At 39.7% G+C, this 24,247-nt stretch overlaps 2 protein-coding genes across 8 annotated transcripts in view; both read right to left on the bottom strand.

Annotated features, from left to right (window-relative positions):
- Positions 1-8,728, bottom strand: part of LOC126922727 (neo-calmodulin-like) — an 85,918-nt gene extending 77,190 nt beyond the window's left edge. For 3 of the 4 annotated variants that reach the window (XM_050735590.1, XM_050735589.1, XM_050735591.1), the window contains exon 1: positions 8,054-8,727. In XM_050735590.1, coding sequence (XP_050591547.1) covers positions 8,054-8,092 — 39 coding nt within the window. In that variant the 5' untranslated portion in view covers positions 8,093-8,727. Of the gene's footprint in view, positions 1-8,053 lie in introns of all 4 variants that reach the window. The other variant, XM_050735587.1, reaches the window with a different exon arrangement.
- A 2,706-nt stretch (positions 8,729-11,434) lies between these two features.
- LOC126922703 (broad-complex core protein) overlaps positions 11,435-24,247 on the bottom strand; it is a 59,577-nt gene continuing 46,764 nt past the window's right edge. For 2 of the 4 annotated variants that reach the window (XM_050735537.1, XM_050735539.1), the window contains exon 6: positions 11,435-21,872. In XM_050735537.1, coding sequence (XP_050591494.1) covers positions 21,517-21,872 — 356 coding nt within the window. In that variant the 3' untranslated portion in view covers positions 11,435-21,516. The remainder of the gene's footprint in view (positions 21,873-24,247) is intronic. The other 2 variants (XM_050735541.1, XM_050735542.1) reach the window with 1 other exon arrangement.

The raw sequence follows: 24,247 nt of genomic DNA, 5'->3' as shown, positions 1-24,247 counted from the left end.
GCAAATATTTAAAGAGCTACGCACAAGGATTTACGATCTGTTGATGTGATAATCCTTGAGCCAAAAGAATAAAGTGTCGATTTATAGTTTTGCTAGAGACAGCGTGTCCAACATTGGAAATCATTCTATCGTTTGATGTTCGAAAATTAGATGTCGTTTCCAACGACCACGTTTATTGGATCCCTCGTATTTAACCCAGTATTCGCGTTATCGTCAATTTATTGCTGCAATCGCGCTCGCGAGTACAACAGATTCGACAACGTTTTAATCCCCGCGCACATATCCGCGACTATTTCAAAGCAACATTTGGATCAGGGCCGCGATCAACGAGGAATAATACGATCCTGCTAATATTATCGTGTTGATATTATTTCAAAATGGATGAATAAAGCTGTCTGGACCCTATAATCGAGAGGAAAACGCGTGGTTCTGATTCCGCGTACAAAGGAAGCAATAGTTTGAACGAGCTACTAGAACGTTTACTTTAACGAGGAAATCCTATTACCGAGAAGAGGTGAATTACGAAGGACAAGATGGATGTTGGATTTAAAAGGAGTTTTACGTAGATATATACATACAGATTGGTGGATAAATTGAATGTAAAACAAGACGATCGAAGTCGTGCAATATTTAGTCAAATTTAATTGAATTTATTCCATATATCCGAGCACGATACGTAACAAAAAGGGTGACAGGAGTGAGAGACAGTAAATGAGATCATTAACAATTTCTAGACTCGTGAACACGTTCTATCATGGGAATTTTTCATACGAGGGGAAAACCAAAATGATATTTGTACGGACCGTGCGTTTCTGGTCGAGATATCAACAGCGTCGGTCTTTTATGAATTTATTTTGAACCTATGAAATGCAGCTATTGCCCCGTCACTGTAATTCCATCTCGCTCAATTAATATGACGAAAAATAGCAAATTTTATTTGGCGCGAAACACAGCGTTTCCATTCAATTTGCGGGTGTGTCCACGCGAAAAGATAAATTGTCAACGGGGTGTCTTTTTCCAGATATTCGATGTTGATGATTCTTGTCTGATCCTTGACGCGTACAACGGCTTATTAAAGCTATTACACGCTTAACATCGAAGACTTTCATGTGTATATTTATTATGTAGGTTGTACAACATATTTTAAAATTTCATTAGCATTGTACTGTCACGATTGTACTGGTAAAGTTTAGAAAACTAATTTGAAAATGTATCTGCAACTTACAAATATATATTCAATAAAAGAATAATATACTGCACGATTCATCTCGAACATACGATAAATAATGAAAATGGTCTCATTGAATATTGAGGCTTATTAATGTAACAGACTATTGACGATCGGTAATTATGCGGCGTACAGGAAACGGCATACGCGCGTTCAATCGTCCTTTGCTTTTCGGAGGCTCAATTATACTGCCCTTTGACCTTTCGATCCTGGAGGATTTCCCGAGCAACGACGACGTGACGTTTTAAGGGCGTCGTGGCAGCCTAACGATGCACAGGCAATATTTCTTAATACCGACGTTTTCGGTTTTAATGGGGACCGACGTGGCTCGAGCTTCCACACAGCATTCACATCCTCTCTTTTCCTCTCGTTTGTCATAACGAATTCGTTCACGAAAACAAAACATGGCTTCTGGTAATTTTCTCGTAAAATCTCGTCCGGCAAAATTGTTTCTCCGAAACGCAATAACGTTTCGACCATTCAGGAAATAGGAGGTTATAGATAAAAACGATGACTACGTTTCTCCGTGTCGAGTAAAAGTAGACGGTCGTCGATCAAATCGAAACCCCTAGAGAGCCGCTTGGCAAATATTAGAAACTCCTTTTATATAGACGATCCCTCGTTCCATGAAACTTTATGGAAGCCTATGGTATATCTCGCGAGTCGTATTTTTGGTTCTCTTTTTCATCGAGGATCACGACTTTCATCGCCTCGGCCGATAGCGGAAAATGCGAGGAACGATGGCGTGGATCGAACGATCGTGAAAAGAATTTCATATACATGTAGAGTGATTCCTGTCACCTTTGCCAAGATAAGATGGGAAATCTTCGATTTCTCCAAATACTTCAAAGTAAAATATTCTTCCTATAAAAACCACTGTCGCGTGAAGAAGCTTACGGTAGTCTTTTGCTATACCCTTGGCTGATACGCATGCGTTTAGTATCGCGAAATCGTTTGGTCAAATAGGACATAGTAATACCTCTTTTTCGATACGTGTGCAACGTGATTGGAGCGGAAACTGATCGCAAGGACGACTCTGAAAGGCGTGTTAAGCTCCTGGGAATTCTCAGAGAGCTATGGGAGGGGGGCTTTTTCCCAAAAACGAAGAAAATATTCCGACGATACGAACACGCTGGGATAAAGAAGGTGATTTCGAGTCTAGATTTACTGGCTCTTCAGTCCCTTCGTATTTATTCGCTATCCGCCTTTCCAATTTTACCGCGTGCGTTTAGAAATGGCCGATGTTTTTGCTGAAAACCAAGCCTAGGGTGAATTCAGCGGTTTCGTCGTGGTTATTCAAGTCACGAACACTGCGCCGTGTGAATAGCGGTTAAACAGAAGGAATGGAGGTCGGGGAAAGCTTTGGGAAATTTTTCCAGTGTACCGGCTTTCCGTACTGTCACGTTCCCATTTCCATAGCTAGTAAATGGTTATATTCAGGCGATCGCACAGAGTAATCCGCAACGAAGATCGACAGCCTGGACAATCCGATTACGCAGCTGCGTGACAGAACGCGAATTCACGGTTTGACTATCGCAGTTTGATATACGCGCGTTAGCGTTCTACGCGAGTTCTAGCGCGAGTATGACATCCGTACGATGGTCACGTTTCACTCTTGAATCTTTTTCGTTTTTAATTCGAGAAGAGACAAAGTTGTTTCGAGTTGTTTGTTAATTATTAAAATTTTTAAGGACATCTTGTTTGAAAGTATGGAAGACTGGTAGGAAATTGTATGTTCGATATAGTTTAATAATAAAGATACTATCAATTATATAGGTTGCCTTGAAGTTGGATGAACATTAAGGAAAACGACGATTCTGCGTGATAGAATATTTACAAAAAATCATTCGAGTCTCTGAAACTGAGCTGTTGTAAATTTGTAAAAGTTCTATGGAAGATTAGAAACTGGTCGTTTCATCTACTTTGTACAGGTCTAGCGTTAAATAGGTAATGTGAATGTATAGCCTGTTGATTCAGTGAATTATGAATTCATCATTAATTAGTACACTTCGATGAAATTCAAATACAATTACTATAAATCGATTAAAGTGTTTTAATACCAATTAACGGCTGTGTATATAAGTTCCTTCACGATTAATCAATGGGAAACTAATTGACGATACATTTTCATATTATTTCTGCAATAAGCACTTTCCACAGATGCATACCGAGGTCAATTAATTTCCTCTTTAATTGCATGATGTTGCACGGCTATAGAAGGTCAATATAACATTATCCGTGAACAGTGGCGAAGCGGTTGACAGGAGAAACAAACACGGCTGTGTCAACCTTGTCGTAGCCACGTCGCCAAAGAGGAAATGAAATTACTCGTAGCCGTTTAAAAACTACCCGTTGCTGGCGACGTTGAAAATTAGTCTCAATTTTCCACTCTACGCGCGATTAAACGAGCGTTTTCAAGGTGTCTGGCCTTTTGCGGAATAAAGTCGCAATATATTCAGAGAACCCGATACTCGTGACCATCGATGTTCAACTCCGCGCTCTTGAAACTAATTTAACCGTGTACACGGTGCACCTGCGCGCACACGTTTGCCAAAGCGTACGAGGAACAGTGGAACTAGCTTGTTCTGGTCAGACTAACGAAAAGCAGATTTCGTAGCACAGTGAATCGACGATTGGAAAGTCGTACCAGGGCGATCGCATGCAGAAGAACTGTCATAACCGGGACAAGCAAGGATCACGAGAAACGCTAAATCTCACCAAGGACGAGTATACTGTTTTCACGAGAAGATGAGAAAACTTCTAAGACGAGTTTCTTGTTGTCTTCTCGCTAGAGACAGAAGACCACGAAAGATGGCAAACGAATTTTATCGAATCTTCGCGATAGTCGTTTCCTCGGAGATGCCAGTTTTCTACGATTTCCATAGGAAACGTAAACGTGCATTCGTGGAATAAGTTATAAGTGGAATGGAAAAATAAAAATATCGGAATGGAATCGCGTATACTACTGTTCATAATTATATGAATATTTTGCTTGATTTATCAACAATACGCGAACATCGCTAAGATGTATGAATTTCTGAGAAGCTAATGATCGAAGCAAAGTCGTACAGAATTACAATTGGACTATTCGATGAATTGTAATTACAAAGTAATTCAGTTACATCGTATCCAATTATATTGCAACTCATATTTCAGCTTCGCCATTCAATTAAATTGCAAGACGACTCGTAATTGCAATTGAACTTACAACGTAACTTACGTTTACTCTACATCAATTACAACGTAATCGATTTACTATATAATTGAAGCACAATGTAAGTAAATTACGTAATTAAATCACATCATAATCCAATTAGCACACCAGTGGATCGAACGCATCATTTATTATTCTCTTACGAAATCAACAGATATACAGTGACTTACTCAAATATTTTTATATCAGACAATGGATATTCCCCATATTTTTGCACACTATATACGCTTTCTATGCATTTTTGCACCTTTTTCTAATATATGCAAATGAATCCGTAATTTGCTCGTGACATACTTTCGACCGTTAATGTATCTACTTCTGCCAGTAATTTCATGATTGTCCCTGAGATTCGATTCACGTAGACGACATTTTTCCAAATGGACTGAAACTGCTCGGCGAGCTATATGGCCTCCTAAGCATTTCTATAAAAAGCCAGGCGGAAAAAGGCTCGTGGGGAAGAAGTTCCGCTGAATTTTGGATTGTTTGTACTATGCCTGGAAAATACCTCTTTGTATTCTGCCACGACTCAAAGGGGCCGGGATAAAATGAAACGAAGTTTTACGGATGTTCATGAACTCTCTTTGTATTTTACATGCGTCAGGTGGGAAAAACGGTCCTCTGTAGAAAATATCTGGATAATACCGGCGCTCGAGGATTCGGTTTTTGGAAAGCAAACGAAACGCAACTCGTGTAATCGAAGACGAAAGTAACGTTTAACACGTCCTTCCTCTTTCTGTTATCGATCGTTCGTTCCTGCGGACAAAGGGATCGGCAAAACGAGTTTTCCTCTTCTACTTCTTCTTTTTTTCGACTTGACCCAAAAGAATGCTAATTTGCCAAAAGTATTCCGATTTATCGTGCTGTAGAGGAAAAATTATTAATTAAGAGACGTTGCAACGAACGACCTTCCATTTGAACGGAGATCACGTTTTAATCTCAATCTCGATTTGAGGATCTAGATGCGAGATCGTGGTTATTAAAAAGGGCAAGATTACAACAGTAGAAAGTTATTACAAGTCGAATTTCGAGCCGTCACGTCGAATTTACTCCCGTCGTATTACGTTACTGCGTTTTCCAATTTAATTGTCTATCGTGGAGACAGGATTTCTCAGAAAAAGATCTAAATCCAATGAGGCGAAGCTTCCTTCTTTTAGGGACAGGATTACCAAGTGCAATTCCGCCGAGAAATCTCACCAAGATGTTCTATTTTATTTTACGTATTGCTCGGAAAATAATTGAATCGCGAATTAACTTTCAGCTAGGTTAATTATGCAGATATTTTATCTGTATTACTTTCTAGGTCACATTTACGTATAATCATTCTGTTCGGTTATATGGGTGATCTTATTTTTTCACATAACGATTATCTACCTTCAACTTATACCTAAATATATCCTACACAGTTAATTAAGATTGAATCGATATGATAAAAGGATAAATGACTTATTTTTATGTAATCATGATTCTGCCTCAATAAAAATAAACATTAATAATACCAATAATATTTGTAGGTTGCCAGTATTTCTTTTAAAAAAAGATTTATTAGTACTAGTGTTAACTTAATTGTCGCATAGATAACTTCTCAGTCGGTTCTTTGTTAATCCATTAAGAACTAAACAATGGTTCGTCATAATGTTATAAATATTTAAATTTCTTTAAATTCCTTTGATTAAAAGATTATGAAATCTGCGTCACGAAACGGCAAAAGAAAAAAATATTAAGCGAATCTTTCAAATATCTTTCACAGTCACGATGTTAAAAAACGGGAGTTGGTAATTAATTGCGATGGGTTGAATAAAACTACAAATGGAACATCGCGTTAATGCAACATTGAACCATAATGGATTACTTCCTATAAAATAAAATATTCGTCGTTTGTAACAACAGTGATACAAACTGTACCGAATGACTGCTACATCTGATGATACACGATACAGTAGAGCTCCATTTATCTAAACTTGTTAGGGGACAAACAATTTGTATAATTGGAGCTCAGTAATTATTCCAACTACGTGCAATGTTTTGTTAACCAGGCTCTGATAAATGAATCGAACGAGCAAAAGTTAATCGGATATTGACTAAAATTTTGTTCAGATAAATGAGGTTCTACCATATGTCTATGAGATTTCCTTTCAACATCGAAACAAAGCAGGATTCTACAGGTTAAATTCACGATTTACGACAATAAAACGTACGGCAAACGAAAGTATTCCAGCGCTTGCAAAAACCTTTTATGAACATATTATATGTGTCGTATAAAACATTTTAGAATTTCATCAACGCTGCAACTATAATAGAGTCGACTATCGCGATTCTATTATAAAGTTTGAAATCAATCTAAAGACGTATGTACAGGTTACAAGAGCTTAGTTTAGCTTAGCTGTAGCTACTGTACGATGTAGCTACTATACATTTTCTAGCTTCTATACATTTTAGAACCGACATAATCACAACATCGTGTTTCGTTATACTGTTAATGAAATTTCAAAACGTATTATGCAAAAACATATACAGCATATACATAAAAGTTTTCTATCGTGAATATTCAAATACTTTCGTGGATCACTGCAACCATCTCTCCTTTCTCTATAATACTCTGTGACTTTATACAGTCTATGACATGCGTTTCACGTAAAACCAATTCAATTTCACGGCGTTCGCTGCATCAATTAACACGCACAGTATCGATGCTGAGCGCTTCTATTTCGAAATAATATTCCTCGTAATATCAGACGTTTCAAGGATAATTGATTGCCAAGTAACATTACGTAAGACACGGCGTAGATGCTACAAGTAATTTCCTATCTTGGAATTCCGTTCGTGTCGCGTTCAATTCGTATCCGCTTGCAGGACAAACTCGAAGGATGATTCTTCGGGATTCTGTTGTGCCGAGTTTCGTGTCGAACTATACGATGCATCGGTAATGCGAATCACGGTTGAATATGCATCCGGATGGAATATGCAACGGGAACGTCGCTACGAGCGTATAAATCAGTTAGCTCGGATGGATTTGCGCGCGACCGAATTCACGCGTACAATGCTGGCACGAATTTTTGCCAAGTACATTATTTACGATATGGTGGTAGGATATCCACGCGGGTAACTGCGACTCTATTTCATCAACGTGACACTCTTCGTATTTTCGAAAATAAAACCAACGGAATAAAACCTATCCTGCCACACTCCCACTCGAACGAAACTCTAGGAAGATTCAGCGAACCATTTCGCGATTGAAACCAGGTTCAGCGAAAGTGAACGTTTTATTTCTCATAATACTACGTTATACGCGTTGAGAGATACGAAAAATGGGAATCTGTCGAGAACCGGCAACCAAAACTTCCGCTTTGTATTCTGTGCACTCCGCCCTTATATTCCAACCCTGCTGTGTATCACGGCAGAGAAACGTTATTTAGACTTATTTATTTACCCTTTACGTATCCAACTCGGAAAGAAAATTTAGCGAAATCCTAGACAAAGTGACGAAACATTCGAACCTTCGAGAACACCTCGGAACAACTGACAGGATATCAACTGTGAATTCGCGATCACGATCGTTTCCGTCTCGAACGATAAACATAGAAAAGATGAATGAAAGCGTAACATTCACTTACCCGTCGCATGACACGCAGAGAGAACGATGACGTCTTCATCTTGGTGGTAATCCTGGCAGGCGTGTGCGGGATACGTGTGAACGCTGGCGTTAGCTATGGCGATGCTCGTCGTCGGTTTCCTCGGCGACGTGAGATCCAGGTATGAGTCCTGCCGCCGAGTTACGCAGGGCACCAAGGACGCAGAGAGAGTTCCGTTGTAGAGTGGGGGAGACACGGAGGAGGCTCGTCCGAAGAGCCGTCAGGGGTGGCTCGAGGCCACAACTACAGGTGGTCGCGCGTTGTTGCTGGACCTTCCCGCCGATGTTTCGTTACTTGGTATACCGTTACGCACGCTCGTGCATAAGTGAGGAGGCGCGGGCGCACGAAACTACCTGACCTGCCTCGAGAGACGCAGAAAAGCTGAGAACAGCTGGAACGATTCTTCTCCGCGAACCGATGCTCTTGATCTTTCGTCGCTAGTCTAGGTAAAGTTACGTGTACAGCCCGCGAGATACTCTGACGAAGATCTATTCTGGTCGAGGAACGTTCCAGAGATTCTTCGATGCGTACGGCGAAGTAAAAGAGAAACGTGTATAGAGAAGAAACGCGATGACAAGAGGACGTCGGATGGACGTCGAAGGATGTACACGGAAGGACGTTGACGCGGCTCTGGCCTGAGTAGCGTCTGACCGGCTGTCCCGTCTAGCTGGTCTCCGAGCAGCTGTGGTGGAGCGAGGAAACCACCTCGACGCTTTCTCGCGCACGCTCGTCGCGACGCCATAGCGGCGAACTCCAGGGCCGCGCCTACTTTACGAACGCCTAGACCAGAGAAGTGCCAAGGTCGCAATTCCAAGGCCGCCACGACCGACCATGTACTACGCCTTCCTGTTACCTCGATTGTTTTCCCGACTTGTCAAGGATTTTCCATGGTTTCTCGCGTGTGCTCCGTTTTATATTCTCTAATGTGGATACTCGTTGCTAAGAGTGTCATAACTGTTCGCACAGTTCATATCTTGCCCTTTGCTCATTTCTTAATGGTGCGAGATTTTTCTTGAAGGATACAAGCCACGTTTCCTTGGGAAAGTCCGTGTTCGATGCTTTAAGAGCAGCCTTGGAATTATTCTTTCGCTTCAATTGCGCGCAAACGGTTAAGAGGATGAGTCCATGGTCGGCTAATACTCAACCGCTTCTTTAAATATTTATCAAGCATTTTTACCGTCTTGCTAACTTTACGACCAAGCTTTATCGACACTGCTTTAAACGGCCAGTCCTTCGATTTCTTTTGTTCCTTCTCTTTTATATGTATTTATATTTGAGAGATAACGAACAGCTTGCGGAAATAATCGTGCAAGTATTCGGCAAGAGAACGATCGCGATACAGAATGGAATACGAAAGAATACGGCATAATTTGGATTTATTCGTATTAGATTCTCGTTACGACTCGCGAGGAACTCGTTTCTTGTTTACGATCGTACGTTGTTATACGTTCGACGATCGACGAGCGACTGAGCCTTCTATTATATTGATTGGAAAGTTCCTCTCGTTTTTGTTCTTTGTTTTGATTTAACCGAAGTTTCTATTAGGTAGTTCGTCTCTACTATGACATCTATCACTATTTATGATTGTATTCGTTTTATGTATTTGGTAGTCATTTATTTTACTATTGTCGAATTCTTCATTTTTACTATTGATCCTTTGAAAATGTAATAAAATGTCGAATAATTCAGAACGAACGATTTATAAAACAATGAGCATGTTTAAAAAGTTTCACGATCATCTTTCTTGAATTTAATTACACGTTTCTTTATATACCAAACGAATCATTTTCTAATTTCCAATATAAGAATATATACGCTATTATGTAATACCTTAATATAATGATATATCGAGGTATTTCCTAATACTATAGATCATCGAAACTATCCCTTTGCATAGGAAAATAACAGTTTTGTGTCATCACGTCGTCGTATTCTTCGTTCTCCCTTTTTTTTCTTAATTCGAAGCCTCCTCGTCTTTCGAGATAATAAGAACGTTAACTAGGCGATATAATGAGGAATTCTTTTCTTAATTAACAAAACTCAGCGTGTAAAAGAGGAAAATCACGCGTGCGTAACCCATAAATGAGCCGCCGGGGATCGCGTTGTACCCCTTAATTAACAAGCTGCACTTAATCAGTCACCAGTGTATGTTAGTATTCATGACATGACGTATGGTGAAAATTATGAAACTACCCTCAAGGTAGAGAAAACCAATGATGCAATTGCCTGCCTGTGTATATGAAATATTCATTTTCCTGTATCCCGCTTCTCCCACGCAGAACGGTGTCCTTTTCTTTCTCCATATTTTATCGCCACGTACGGAATGCGCCATCGGGAGAAATCGATTTTTCCTATTAGATTTCGTTATTCGGTCTCCATTGTTTCCTCTGTTTCGTAGATTAATCCCTTTTCGACAATATTTAATTACCTTTCCGACTATATTCGATCACCGTTCCGTTCTTTCGCGAGCTGGATACGTAACGTAATGCTATTTCAGAATTGCCAAGCGCGCGTTGTTCTTTACGTATTTCACTATGGGACTCGGAGATAAATTGCATCTGCTGCGCGCTGCACCCCTCATGTGCGTCACTGGTTGCGCGGCTCATCGTGTGCAATTTTATTGATCGGTGATTTATCGAGGTGGGCTTTTCTATTTCTACGCTCCGATCGAGAACCGGCAGTGTAACATCATCTATCAGAAATGTTATTCTTTCTCTTACGAGTCCCATATTTCACGGAACTCGTTAATAAAGAAATTACGCAGACAGGAAAACGCAAACTTGCGTACTTGCGAAACTCGCAGGCGGTAACAGGTGGAACGAAGGTGAGGAGAGTGAAGTGGCTGAAAAATTAGATTAGAGCGTGATTAAGGTTCTCTTTTGCTATCGTTAAAGATTTATTTCATAATATTACACCAACAACTATTATTGAATTTTTATATAATAATAATAATTAATAATAATAATAATAATAATAATAATTAATAGATAATAATAATAATCAATAATAATTAATAGATAATAATAATAATCAATTAATCAATCAATGATAATAAAGACAATAATAATTCCATTTTTTTGTTTACTGCATCGAAAAATACGAATGAACGCTTACATACATACATTAATTAATTGCAATGTCTTACAATTAATGTAATAATAGCCTAAAGACGCGACGCGCATTAGAAAATATTTCGACATTATCCGCCATATATATATATATAATTTCTTGTATATATATGTATATATTGAACTATATATATCATTTCTTTTTCTCTGTTTTCCGTTCACCGCTTCTTTTCGATTTGAGTCACGATCGATCAGACGCGGCTTCGCCTAGTCCCCCGATCGATAATTGCATTCATTCTTCTTCTTTTTTTTTTTTCTCTTTTGTTTTTTAGCTAGAACGCCTCAGTTTATCCTCCGTTTCTTGTCCGTCGTCAACACACGTGGAATGCTCGATTGCGGCAAGTTCGTTGAACCGGTCTCGCGTTCGAAATAATATCCCCTAGTTAATAATCCCGTTTTACAGCGAAAAAATTCACAGGAGCGCAGTTTACGAGCGAAGCGTCCCTCCGCCGAAATTTCATATATACTATACTACGTACGATAAATACACATTGATCACCGATCGATCGGTTTCTTCATCGTCTTCGCTCTTCTTCATTTTCTTCCCTATTTTTTTCCCCATCTTCCCTTTCCGTTCCCGTCGCGTTCTTCCTTCTCTTCCTTCGTCATTATCATTCTTTTCTTTTTCTACGCAAGAAAGACAAGAGGTACATTTGTTATAATGATAATCAGGAAACGAAGGTTTCCCGGGGTTTGCATCCACAGACGGCGAAACAACCGGGCGGAGAATTCAATCGAATACGTTTATATATATATATAATATATCTATTCATTTATATATATATATATAGATTTATGCATTACGCGATATATTATGATATCATTAATATGTGGAAAAAGAAGCTCGTTAATCGTTTACGGAGCACACTGAAGAATTGTATTATTTTTTATTATTTTTTTTTTTTCATCGATTAATAAACTGCAAATTTATTCGCAATGTTATGTTACACGGATGGTATAACGGCGATAACGGAACAATATATATATTTCATTTATTCATTCATTTATTTATATATCTATACTTTGCATTCTGTAAAATATAATAATACGGCGACTGTTGCGCGCTCGCGGTATACGCGCGACGTTCCCATACACCTACGACTTTTCTTCATTGTTACTCGATGAATTTCCCGCGATTTTCGATCGTGAATATTCGCGTTGTTCTTTCACGGTTACGTTGACAGTTTTCGTTTCTTCGTGTTCTATCTGTGAATCGACCAGCGACCTGATCGAACGAGGAACGACGCGCGTCACCCTGCTCGCATTAATACCCAGACAATGTAGTGACAAAATAGAAGACAAGTAAGTACAACAACTATTGTAGCTTAGATGAGAATCTGTTATTGCCGGGCCTCAGACTCGGAACGTTTCCATTTCCGTGACTCTTGTGTCTCGACTATTCAACGGAGGCTCTCCTCGCCTAAACTGTTTCTTTCTTTCTTCTTTTTTTTTTTTTTTTTTTTTTTTTTTTTGTTTGGCAGTGACGTGTCTTGCTTTGAACTAACGTACCATTAGCGATTTTTACGCGTCTCACAGTTCGACGCCCGATCGAATATCTTTACGAACGATGTCTTTCCTTTCTACTTTGATTTTCATTCATCTTGCTCGTCGGAAACGAAACGAGAAACAAAAGGAAAGACACACTCGGCTGGGTTACAGTGAATTTTCTGTAGGGCTGCTGCTTTGAGCTTTCGATTGTGTCGTTCATGTTGGAAATAGTAAAAAATGTACAAGAAAGCCTCTCAGCGACTGATATAACGACGGATAATAAGGTAAGACGCGTGTTAAAACGAGCGTATGCGCGTTTGTATGTCTGAGGCCACGGCAACTGAGGTATTTCTGAACGAACGCACGCCGTGTCGCATTTCTCTCTTCCTACACGCTCGACGAACAGCGGCGTTGCTTACAACGGAGGCTCGTTTTCTCTTCCATTCCCTACGATTAAAACGCTTTGTTCTTCCTCTTCATCTTTTTTTTTTTTAAATCATTTTTTTTCTCTTTTTTTTCTCTCTCGTACTTTTGATATCTTAACTACCGGAATCATTTCCATCCATTAAATCGAAGACATGTTTTATGTATTTGTATTCGTTTTGTACTTGTACTGTTCAGCAAGGCAGCGTGTTGCACTTTGTTTACAATTACGATTATAGTCGGGCCGTGATTGTCCACGAAAGATTCCACAACGTCGCGAATCATTTTTTTTTTTCTTTCTTTCATTTTACTTTGCCTTCCATAAAGATTTCTTTCTGCGTTACTGTTTTTCTCTCTCCTATTATTTTTTTCTTTTTTTCTGTTTTTTGTTCGTTTTTCTTTTTCTCTAGGTCATGCTCCGAGTGAAAGACGACGGAAGTTGAAATGACAGATTGAAAATCGAGCATAAGACGAATAATATGGCATACATCTCGATGAGAGTGCACAATAACTATGAACAATCGTGAACGGTGAGTCGAAAATTCGCTTTTGGCGACACACAGTGTGCCGACCACGTGATTCGTTCCGGCAAACGAAAAGAAGATTCGAACCGAGGAAAATAGTATAAAGTATCACTTTCTCTATATAGATGCTCGCAACACGTGGATCCTTTTGCGCTCGACGACCCGGTCTATCTCTTAATAATTTATGCTTCGTATTTGTAAATTACGGGACTAAAATTAACCTTATAAACGGATGGAAACCATCGACGCTTCGTGATTCGTGACAAGGAAGAAGTAAAAAAAAAAAAAAAGAAAGTGCTAATGAAAACAATAAAGAAACTGAAAAAGCGCGAGAAAACGATAACGTGCGTTCACGATGTGTGGGCGATTCGCAACAGGTCTGAAAGTTTAACGCGACGCAGAGATTGCTTCTTACGCAACACGGTGAGCGCACACATCGCGATCGATCGACATTTAAAAAAAACAAAAAAAGGAAAGAAACAAAATCTGAACGATCGTAACCGCGACAGAATCAATAATAAAAATAATAAGTCTAGTGCTAAGAATTATTATTACAATAATTGCAAGAGTAATAATAATAATAATAGCAATAATCAATGAGTAATATAATAATAATAATAGCAATAATTGTGATAATGATAATAATAATTAATAATTAATAATAATAATAATAATAATAAGTATCCAGTAAGTTCTCCTTAACGCGTTGAAACAATCACTCTCGAAAAAAATCGCTGTAACAAATCGGAAAAAAGATTAACATAAAAATAAAACCAAGGAGAAACCTTACAAAATAGGCCTATATAATATTTTATGCGTGTTATGTATGTATACGTACATATCTGCATATATATATTTATGTACATAAAAAGTTAACATAACGTGCCATCGACTCCTCGTCAAATATATCGTACATCGTTCTTACGTTTTTTTTTTCTTCTTCTTCTCTTCGCGAGCTAACTAATGATTGAACTATCCCTGGTAATCGATTGATTTTTTAATGTTCGTAGTAGTCATACCGATAATAAACATCACTGATAACGTTGAACAGGCAAAAAGACACGATAGACAGAATTTCTGTGATAGTAAACGGAATAGAAGGTAAAATGTGGGTTCCGATGATATCGAAATGACACGAGGATCTGCATCTATATGAGAATACACTCACAGAGACGATATGTAGAATCAAATGAATCGATGATATTCGATGCCGTTTCCGTGTTGCGTGGTGCAGACCGAGTTGCAAAAGTATGCGCCATTGAAGGAACGAACAGAAGGAGAATCGTCAACGATGAAGAAAACGCTCAGCTCCCTCGACTTTCCCAGTTACCAACGCAGATGGTATTTTCTTTCAAAAAAATTCTATGTCTCACCGCATGTCGTTTTGCATTTCTGATATCCACAAAGGCGACGCCTTCGTCACCGTTGAGGATTTCTGTTCGTTCCTTCGATACGAATCGCGTTACACGGCACGTTCTACTTCCATCGCGATTTCTTTCGCATACGCATTGCCCTTTTCGCTCGACGTCGGCCCTGATGATATCATCGACCCGTTTCTTTCGTCGTGCTTTTACATCCGGGACGGTTGATGAAGAAACTTATGAATAAATAAGACCCAGAAAAATATCGCTAAGAAACCAGTCGATGATTCTCGGTTGCTTCTGTCGCACGCATCGAAAGGAGTGGGGCGTTTCGCAAATTTGGCAAGAACAAACTGATGCGTTATTTCTTACGCTGAAAAACGGCGGGAGTCATTCAGTTTTTTCTTTACGCTAGTTTTCTGTTTCTTTTCTCTTTGTCGCATTTTTTTTCTTTTTTTTTTGTATGTGTGTGTGTGTGTTACGGTGTGTTTCACGTGATAGGAATGACAAAAAGGGCGCACGCTACACGAATCGTATTAGTGTTACATGATGAGCGGAGGTGATCAACCGTTGTTATCTTTAATCCTAGCTTCTCTTGTAAATGCAGTATTCACTTAAAAATGACGTAACTTCTTTTCTTAATAACTATCGTACAGTTAATTATCGATAGACAGTAGAGATATCTTTTCATCATCTTATTCATTTTTTTATGTTTTTGCAATTTTCCCCTTCCGATAAATTTAAAAACTTTCGTAACAATTAATTTATACTTAAGGTTTTGTTAATATTAATTATGGCACAATATAAATATTATATTTAAAGTCTTTTTGAAGACATAGTAAAAATAAATCTAAGTAGTCTTTCTCCTATGCTCGACGTTATTTTTTTCGCTCGTTTCTTCTTTTTTTTTCTATCAATTCATCATAATCATACATCCCTAAGCAATTTATTTAAATTTTCGATTCGAAGATGCGTTTCTTTATACTTTTCGTTTCTTTTCCCTTCGTAGTTCCACTTTTTTTGTTTTTGATCCCCCTTTTGAAAATCATACAAAAATTTCGTTTCTTTTTCAACCGAAACCGAAGAATTTTCGTACCAAGAATAATAATAAGTCGCGACGCTTTCTCGAACTTACGCGATATCACAGACCCTCGAAACTATCGTTTCCATTTTTTAAGAGGAGAATTTCGCAAGCTCGCTAATGTATAAATACTTTACAGAACGATCTTGCGACTGTCCGAAAAGACAGGAAAAACATCGATCGGAAATCGATAAAGTTTCATCGTATCTTCGGATTGTACATCCTCGAGGTGGCTATCGATCGAAAGTCCGAGAAGTTTTCACAATTTCCCGATGCTCTTTGGTAAGACAATATCACATGATCAAGAAAAAGTTTAAACCAATCGAAAAAAAAAAACAGCCTAATCAGTCGATTTCTCCCTAAACGGTAGGGATTACAAAAAAAAAAGTCTGGAAATTAGTAAAAATAAATTTCACTCCTTAATTTAAAACGTCCGCGTTTAAAAATTATAAAAATCAGCCTTCTCGAAAGTAAATTCTCGTATCAAAGTATTTCGTCACAGCGCCAGGAAATTAACTTGAGCACTTGAGCTGCTGGCTCAGATGCGATACAACTCGTTGATTAAACGAAAAAGAAAAAGAGTGACAACTAACATAAAAAACCTCTACTAACGTTTGCGTATGAAGTTCAACGGATCTAACGGTTCAAACGGAAGCTAGAATCTACGTATGGTTGTTGCGAAAAATTCGTCGAACTTGGCGTGGCCACGAATCGTAAAACGATTCGTAACTACAATGATTTGTACTCGCCACGTGCAAATTCCACGAGTTTTCCTTCACAATAAATCCGGTTATTCGGTAGTCAGGGTTCACACAGTATAAAAATTCTGCAGAAGACAAGTCGGTTGTGTTTGTTTCGTCGATTGCGATTCACGGTCGACAAGAAAAAAAGGAAGTGCATGATACAAACAGCGTTTTTTCTCTTGAGACAACAATAACCACATATCGTCCGCGCAGGGACGCAAAGCCTTTCCAACGTTCAGTTCATACGATCGCAGTCCATTGCCAATATGATATAATGCCTATGCCGGTACCATTTACAATATCCTTTTCCTCTGCAATTCACATCAGAGGTACACGTTGCTTATCGATATATAATATTTACACGCACGAGATATTAGAATGCAAATAAAAATAGATAGTTTAAAATATTTTCTTTCTTACCTCTCACACCCGCTCTTTCTCTCCCACCCTTTCGTTCCTTCTTTCACACCCATTCTCTCATTTTCTGTTTCACCGTCTTCTTCTCCCACTCTTCCGCTCTTTTCTTTTTCTCCATTTAGAACTCCTTACGTTTCTTCCCTTAAATAGCATACGAGACGAAAATCCATGCATTAAAGTTTGAAAAAGTTTTTCGATAGTATCTTGTATAATATTCGCTTTAAATCCTAAAAACGATTAGTGGTAGTAATAATGTTGGTAATATTCGTTTCTCGATAAGAAGATGCGACGCGCGGCTAACTACTATCCTTTTCTCGATTCTTGTGTAAATAGTAGAAGACCTAAAGTTCCTTGTATTTTTTTTTTCTCTTTTTTTCTTTAGTTCGAAGACGTTGGCACATTGGAATAGATTTTGTGTGTGTGTGTGTATGATATACTTATTACTTCTTCTTCTTCTTCTTCTTCTTCTTTTTTTTTTTGTAATTTTTTTTTCTATTTTTAAGATTTTCGATTCAACACCGTGTCAGCGTACAGTGGGTCGAGTACCCTGAAGAGATATGTTAAATACCCAGACACTGCGTTTCCCTCGATTTCTCGACGACAGCTGATCACAGGGAACGCGGTATATTTCGCGCGGCATCGTCGGGAAACCCGATTAAAAGCCTTTGGTCTCGCTTAAAAACAGAAAACAAAAAGAAACAATTAAAATAATCGCACTAACAGTCAAATCCACTTTGGTATCGTACCGATTCTTAATTCCGAGCCAATAAGCCCGACACTTTTTTCTACAGACGGGTTTTCCCAGCAAATTTTCCAACGATGCGCTATCAGTTCTTCCCCCGTTTCCCTCAGACGAATTCCCTTTCTTTTCTTCTTTTTTTTTTTTTTTTATTTCCAAGCGGATCAGCGGTCGTTTGAACAATCGCGAGAGTCCCGGCAGCATCTGATTTTAATCTTCTCGGTATTAAAAGTCTCGGCTTTTCTCCTTTTTTCCTTTACAAATATTAACTTACACAACACCGAACATCGACCTAATTCCGTATACTTTTTGTTTTCTTCATATATCTCTAATATTTCTCGATCTAGTATACCCAACTGAAGGACATCACAGAATTTCCCAATATCAATTAACCAATTATGTAATATATATATGCAATTTGCACACACGCCGGCAATCATAATGTGGAACGTAATAGTTTTTTCCTCCCTCCCCGTGTTTTTTTTCTCTTTTTTTTTTAACCCTCCCAATTCTTTGTTCCCCTTTTTATTTTGTAGCGCCAAATACATCTTGATACTTCGCGTTCGATATATCACAGAATTATAAAAAGTTTCCAAAATGACTAGGATAATTTTCACTAACGAATTATCTTTAAGCTTTTCCCGAGTCGAAACGAAATTTTAGGAAAGCAAAGACGTCCATTGTAAATCCCGCCTCCTTTTGCGCGAAAGGAACGTTTCATCTTCTTCTTTATTTTTCTTTCACTCTCTCTCTCTCTCTCTCACTCTCTTTCTTTCTCTCTCTCTCTCTCTCTCTCTCTCTCTCTCTCTCCACATTATGCTTTGCCCGGCCGCCGAAAAACCTCTCCCCTTTTTAAACTCTACAAATGTATACGTAATTATTTTAAAAACTTCCATCTTCGGAAGACACCTAAATCTAAAATCGTATTTCTCATTCACGGTATACTTCTCGTTTCGAAGATATGTTTGGAAAACTTGTTCTCTCGTCCTTTAATTTCCACCTTTCTCTTTTCTATTCGTTCGTTTCTTTTTTGCTTCTTCTTTTTTCCTTGCGCGCTACCGTCACTAAAACCCGAAAAGACGCGTGCAATTTACTCTATTCCTCGCGTCTCGCTAAATATTTCCCTCTTTTCATTATTCCCCCATTACTACGGAACCTAAGAATTAGACGTAGACGTAATTTGTTTTATCATTTTCCTTCGATAATTTGTACTTGCTCGTTAGTTATAATGGCATTTCTTTTGTTTGTTTTTTGTTTCTCCCTTTGTAACCATCTTACATGATAAAACGTCATGTTTTCTCTTTTTTTTTTCCTTCTTCTTTTTACACTGAGTTCTAAAACCTGAATACTTTGCACGAACAACTTTTTTTAGGGTTTCATTTTTTTGCTTGTACGTTCGTTTGTTATTTTATTTTTTAACATAGCATGGATGCGTGTCGAAGATTTAAAAGAACAGGGCAGTGTTCGACAATCTCGCACAAATCGTTTCTCGTACGCCACACTGCTTTTCATCGTTTCCACCCCCATCCCACCCCGTGTGTCTTTTCTTTGGCCTAATTAGATCCCCTCTGTCTTTTTCTAGATTCCTTTCTCGTTCGAACGGCACGACCAAACGAAGAGAAAAAACGAAAAAGATCGAGACGGAAAGAAGTTGGTCGCCTTGAATGGAGAGCGCCGGAGTGCACGTTGCGTCGTTTTCCAAGACGAGCCAGAACCGTATCCCATAAAATTTACCCCCTTACTCGTAATATTGCACATTCGCTAATTAGAACGCGTGAAACGCGAACGAAACGAAATTGGAGAAGACGCGAGAGCCTGCACTGCCCTGCCCGCCGTGTGGTTCTATCTACGTCGAACTAACTCCGTTTTTCATTTCTTCCCATTCGTTCGCCATTCTTATAAAACCTGAACAAGAGAATATCATCGTTATCAATATCGTACGAATATAATATATGTACAGTTCAAAATATTACTTTTAAAGAGTTAAAAATATAGTCTGTAATTTGCGCGCACGACGGACCTGTACACGTTTAAGAGCCCATATCTAACTTCTACTTGCACTTTTCTAACGACTCTCCTCCATCCCTCCCTTCCTCTCGCCCTCATCTATTCCTTCGTCTCCACGCGAAACTTTCCTCTCTTTATCCAATCCTTTTTATTCTGCTCCGCTCGGCTTACTTCGTTAATTCGCTATATTCCTTCCGCCCTTTTCCTGGCAACCCCAAACTCTTTCCATCCCCACCCACGACCACAAACTGACCGTTTCTTGTCGCTTTTCTTTCAATTCGCGGCGTTTACTTCTCTTTCCCGATTTCCGAAATTTGAGCACATATTTGTAGACTTTTTAATTGATTTTCACTTAGGCCTAAGATCCTCGATCTACGATTCCCAAACACTCGTAAACCTTCACGCCAACAACGAAACTCTTGCTCGTTTATATGCGCGAGCCTAAACTAGCGACAGAGACGTACAAGCATAATCCACGCACTCTCTATTCACGCATTTCTTCACCATATTCTTCGCTCAATCACCATCTCCGTTCTTCGCTGCTCTTGCATTCTCCGTGCTTCCCTGCCGCGCGATTCGAGATCGCCTTTTCGAAACCCTCCCACCTTCAAAACGACCGAACAGATCTTGTCTAGCACGGTAACCGCTGACAAGCTGATATTTGAAAATTGACATGATTCGTGGGACTGTTAGGGACTCGACCAAACGAACGCACCGAACAGGCAATACCGCGCTTCAAAAACAGATGTCTACCATTCCACTCTACGTCTGACTATTCCGGTCTGTTCTACTTGCTCGTCGCCGAACCGACTTCTACGTTCTCGTTTTTTCCAGAATTGATATTTGCCTGTGGGAACGTTGTCCGGTGTCACGACCCTTGACGACCAGTCCCTTGATAGAACGTTTCAAAGCGTTAGTCGCATTCGAGATCTCGTTAAAATCGGTCCGAGCCTCGGCGTGGCTAGAATCCGACGCAATGGAATGTATTCTCAGCTCGCGCGCAACGACAACCTTCAACCAGCCGAAAATTTTCTCGAAACTACGTCTCAGTCGATTCTCTTCTTTCTTCTTTGGATTAATCGCAGTCTTGACTCGAGGAGAACTACAAAACGACGAAATACGGAACGTGGAGGAGGGCGCCGATCGCGCAACTCCCCGATGGAAGAGCATGGGGGGAAACCGGCAAAGAGAAGCCGATCCTTTCGACGATCGTCCAATTAGTGGTATTCGAGGTGAGCCTTTTCTTTCGTCCACGATCCACGCGCTTCGTACCTTCGAACTCGTTCTTCGATTTACTCGACCTCTGTTTTCGAACGTGTATCAGCTCGGTAAGCAGGAAACGCGCGTTTCGTTGCTCCCTGATGCATCCAGATGCGTCGCAGCGTGTCTTGGTCCGCAAAGATCGGTGACCGATCGCGCATGGGTGACGATGAGCGACGAAAAATCGCATGAAGACGAGAACCTTGACGATAATGATGAGTATGACGATGCAGAGAGTCCGGGACGGGGAGACTGTAAGACGGTTCCGACATTTTCATTGCGGCTGCTGCTGCATCTGAGCCTGTTGCATGCTGCCTAGAACGTTCTTAATCGTCGAGTTCCTGAGCAGCCTCTTGAGCATACCGCTGGAACCACGATGCTGCAGGCTCTTGTGCGTCGTGAGTGAGTTCTTCGTGCGATACCTACGGTTGCAGAACTCGCAAACGTAGAGGGTGTCCGATTGCTCGTGCTTATCCTGGAAATGACGCTTCAGGGAGTAGTAGCATGAGAAGTTGCGACGGCAGTACGGGCATTCCTGAGGCTCGTTTATGCCACCCGCCGTTGGCGGTGGCATCCGGTACATGGCAGAGGGAGGCGTCGACGGTGCTGGATGCATCCCGTTGCCCGTACCTGAAAATCGTCCATCGCTCGTCAGAAATATTTTTATTTGATGGTCGTTCTTCACCATCGTACGAGAACGGAATCAAACCAACGTAGGTAGGTTTGAAAATCTGAATAATCGCAGTTGAAAAGATTGCGAAACAGCGAAGAGACAGCTCCAATGTATAAATTGAATTTATTTGAAAACAAGCGTAGTACAATTATATACCGAGGGAAAAAATATTCAATGTTTCAGTAAATTGTGCTTTTAATCTTGTCCGTACGGTACCCAAAGGATTTTTCTGCCGTCAGATTAATAGATAAACGAGTGTTCGAAAGCTTTATATTGAAAAGCGCAAAAGTTTATTGCTACGAATATTAATTGACTATGAATTTATAGCACGCGATACTAACCTTGTTCGTATTGTACCCAGAGGATTTATTACCAGGCAGATTACTAAATTAATTAACATTCGAAAGTGCGAAAGTTTATTTTACTACGAATATTAGTCGACTGTAAATTTATAGTTCCAAACTGTTCCAAAAATGTGGATAGATTTTTATTGATTTTCGCTTGATTCTCGTTGATTTCTCTAAATTACTGGAAAGTGGAGCTGCCCTCTTACTGTAACAGTTTCTTTAATTCTCGAGTTTCTAAACATACTCGAATCCCGATGCTGTTCTCGTACGACGGTGCAAAATACAAGTTGATCCCTTAGGATTTAATCTTCCTCGAACGTCCGAGGGAAAGCAAGAGGAGAAGGTTCTCACGAATCGAGGAAGATCGTACATTAAATTAGCCAGGGATTTCGACGATAAAATTGCCGTCTGTAACGATGTATTCGTAATCCTTATCATCGTGCGAAAACAGTTTTATCATTGGTGTAACTTTAATGTTTAAAAATCCGAGTAAAGAGAGTTGCGAATACGCAAATCACGACACTGTTCTCTCACGATGATACGAATTACAACTCAGTCACTTAGGATTTAATCTTCGTCGAACGTCCAAGGGAAATCGAGAGGAGAGAAGGTTCTCGCGAATCGAAGAGGATCGTACGTTAAATCAGCCAGGAATTTCGACGTTGGGACGACCGTCTACGACGGTGTATTCGTAATTAGCTGGAACCTCGAACGTTCGATGCAATTCTCAATTAAAGTTGTTTCCTTTCATTCTCGAGACGACCTCGGCTCGGTTTTAATTCAACCCTAGCAGCTGTCTCGGGATCAATTAAGGATTAGCACAGGTTAACTCTTTCTTTCTCCCTCTCGAGGCAATTTGGTGCTTCGCCGATCGATATGTCGGAGTATACCGGAGTATATCGGATGGAACTGTAAGCGATCCATGCGATTGGAACCATCGTTAATTGACCGTGTTGCAATTAGTCGAGTGAATTTGAGACGAAGAGGACCAAAACCACCATGCCAGACGCGTTGTGTTTACGGAATCTACCATTCAGGTTAGTTTCAATTCCATTTTCTGTTAGTTTCCGGCCAATGAAATTAGATCGCAAGAGAAATAAAAGATAAAAAGACGATAATTAATCCGACGCTTCAGAAGTGCTGGTAGTCGTGCAATAAAACTGCGTGAAACAAGCTACGAATTACCTTCCCGCGATAACGCACGCGTTTCCTCTCTAATGAAAATGTTTGTGCGTGCAAAGGGCTGCGCAGTCATGCTCGTACGCCCGTCGGTTAATGATGAAAAAATCAATACGCGCTAATTCCTCGCGGGCTGGTGAATGAAATTAATTTTGTTAGAAAAAGAAAAAAAAAGAGATTAGTCGAGATTAACGAAGCTACGACGCGAGTGTGCACTATCGTCATGCAGCGATGCGAACGAGCGAAAGGACGATTTCGTGAAACGTTTGACTTCTCGAGGAAAAAAAAAGTTCGATTTTCGACGATTCATCGACGATCGATCCACCGCACTGAAAGCTGGCATTCCGTGTTAGGCATCGAAGCTGCAAAACGAGCATTAAACGGCGGTACGAATTAGCATGCATATACAACATCAAACATCGAGGAGCCACGACGAAAATAAATAGGGCACATGAAAAAAAGAAAAAAACTTGTTAAACCCAAAAAAGGAGAATATAGATGTAAAAGCAAGCGGGAACGACCACGTACAGATAAACAAATTGACTTCCACAAAACGTATTAAAAAAAAAAAGAGAGATAAGTGAAACGGGAGGAGTATGGTGTGGGTGGTGTTAGTGGGAACAACCTGAAGCGTAATTATATCCTGCTGATCGGTCGTTTGGTCAGTGAGACTAAAAAACTCGACCTACTACTCGTAATTGAAGTGTAACCCCATTAAACGTACGATCGGTCAATTCAGCGATCGTCTCTGACTGTTCGATCCGACGATCGGCATGGTTCTTGTGTCTCCAGCGTCGTTACGAATG

This window comes from Bombus affinis, chromosome 12, assembly GCF_024516045.1.
Source record: "Bombus affinis isolate iyBomAffi1 chromosome 12, iyBomAffi1.2, whole genome shotgun sequence".
NCBI classification, from domain to species: domain Eukaryota; kingdom Metazoa; phylum Arthropoda; class Insecta; order Hymenoptera; family Apidae; genus Bombus; species Bombus affinis.
This window is presented reverse-complemented; position numbering and strand designations above follow the sequence as displayed.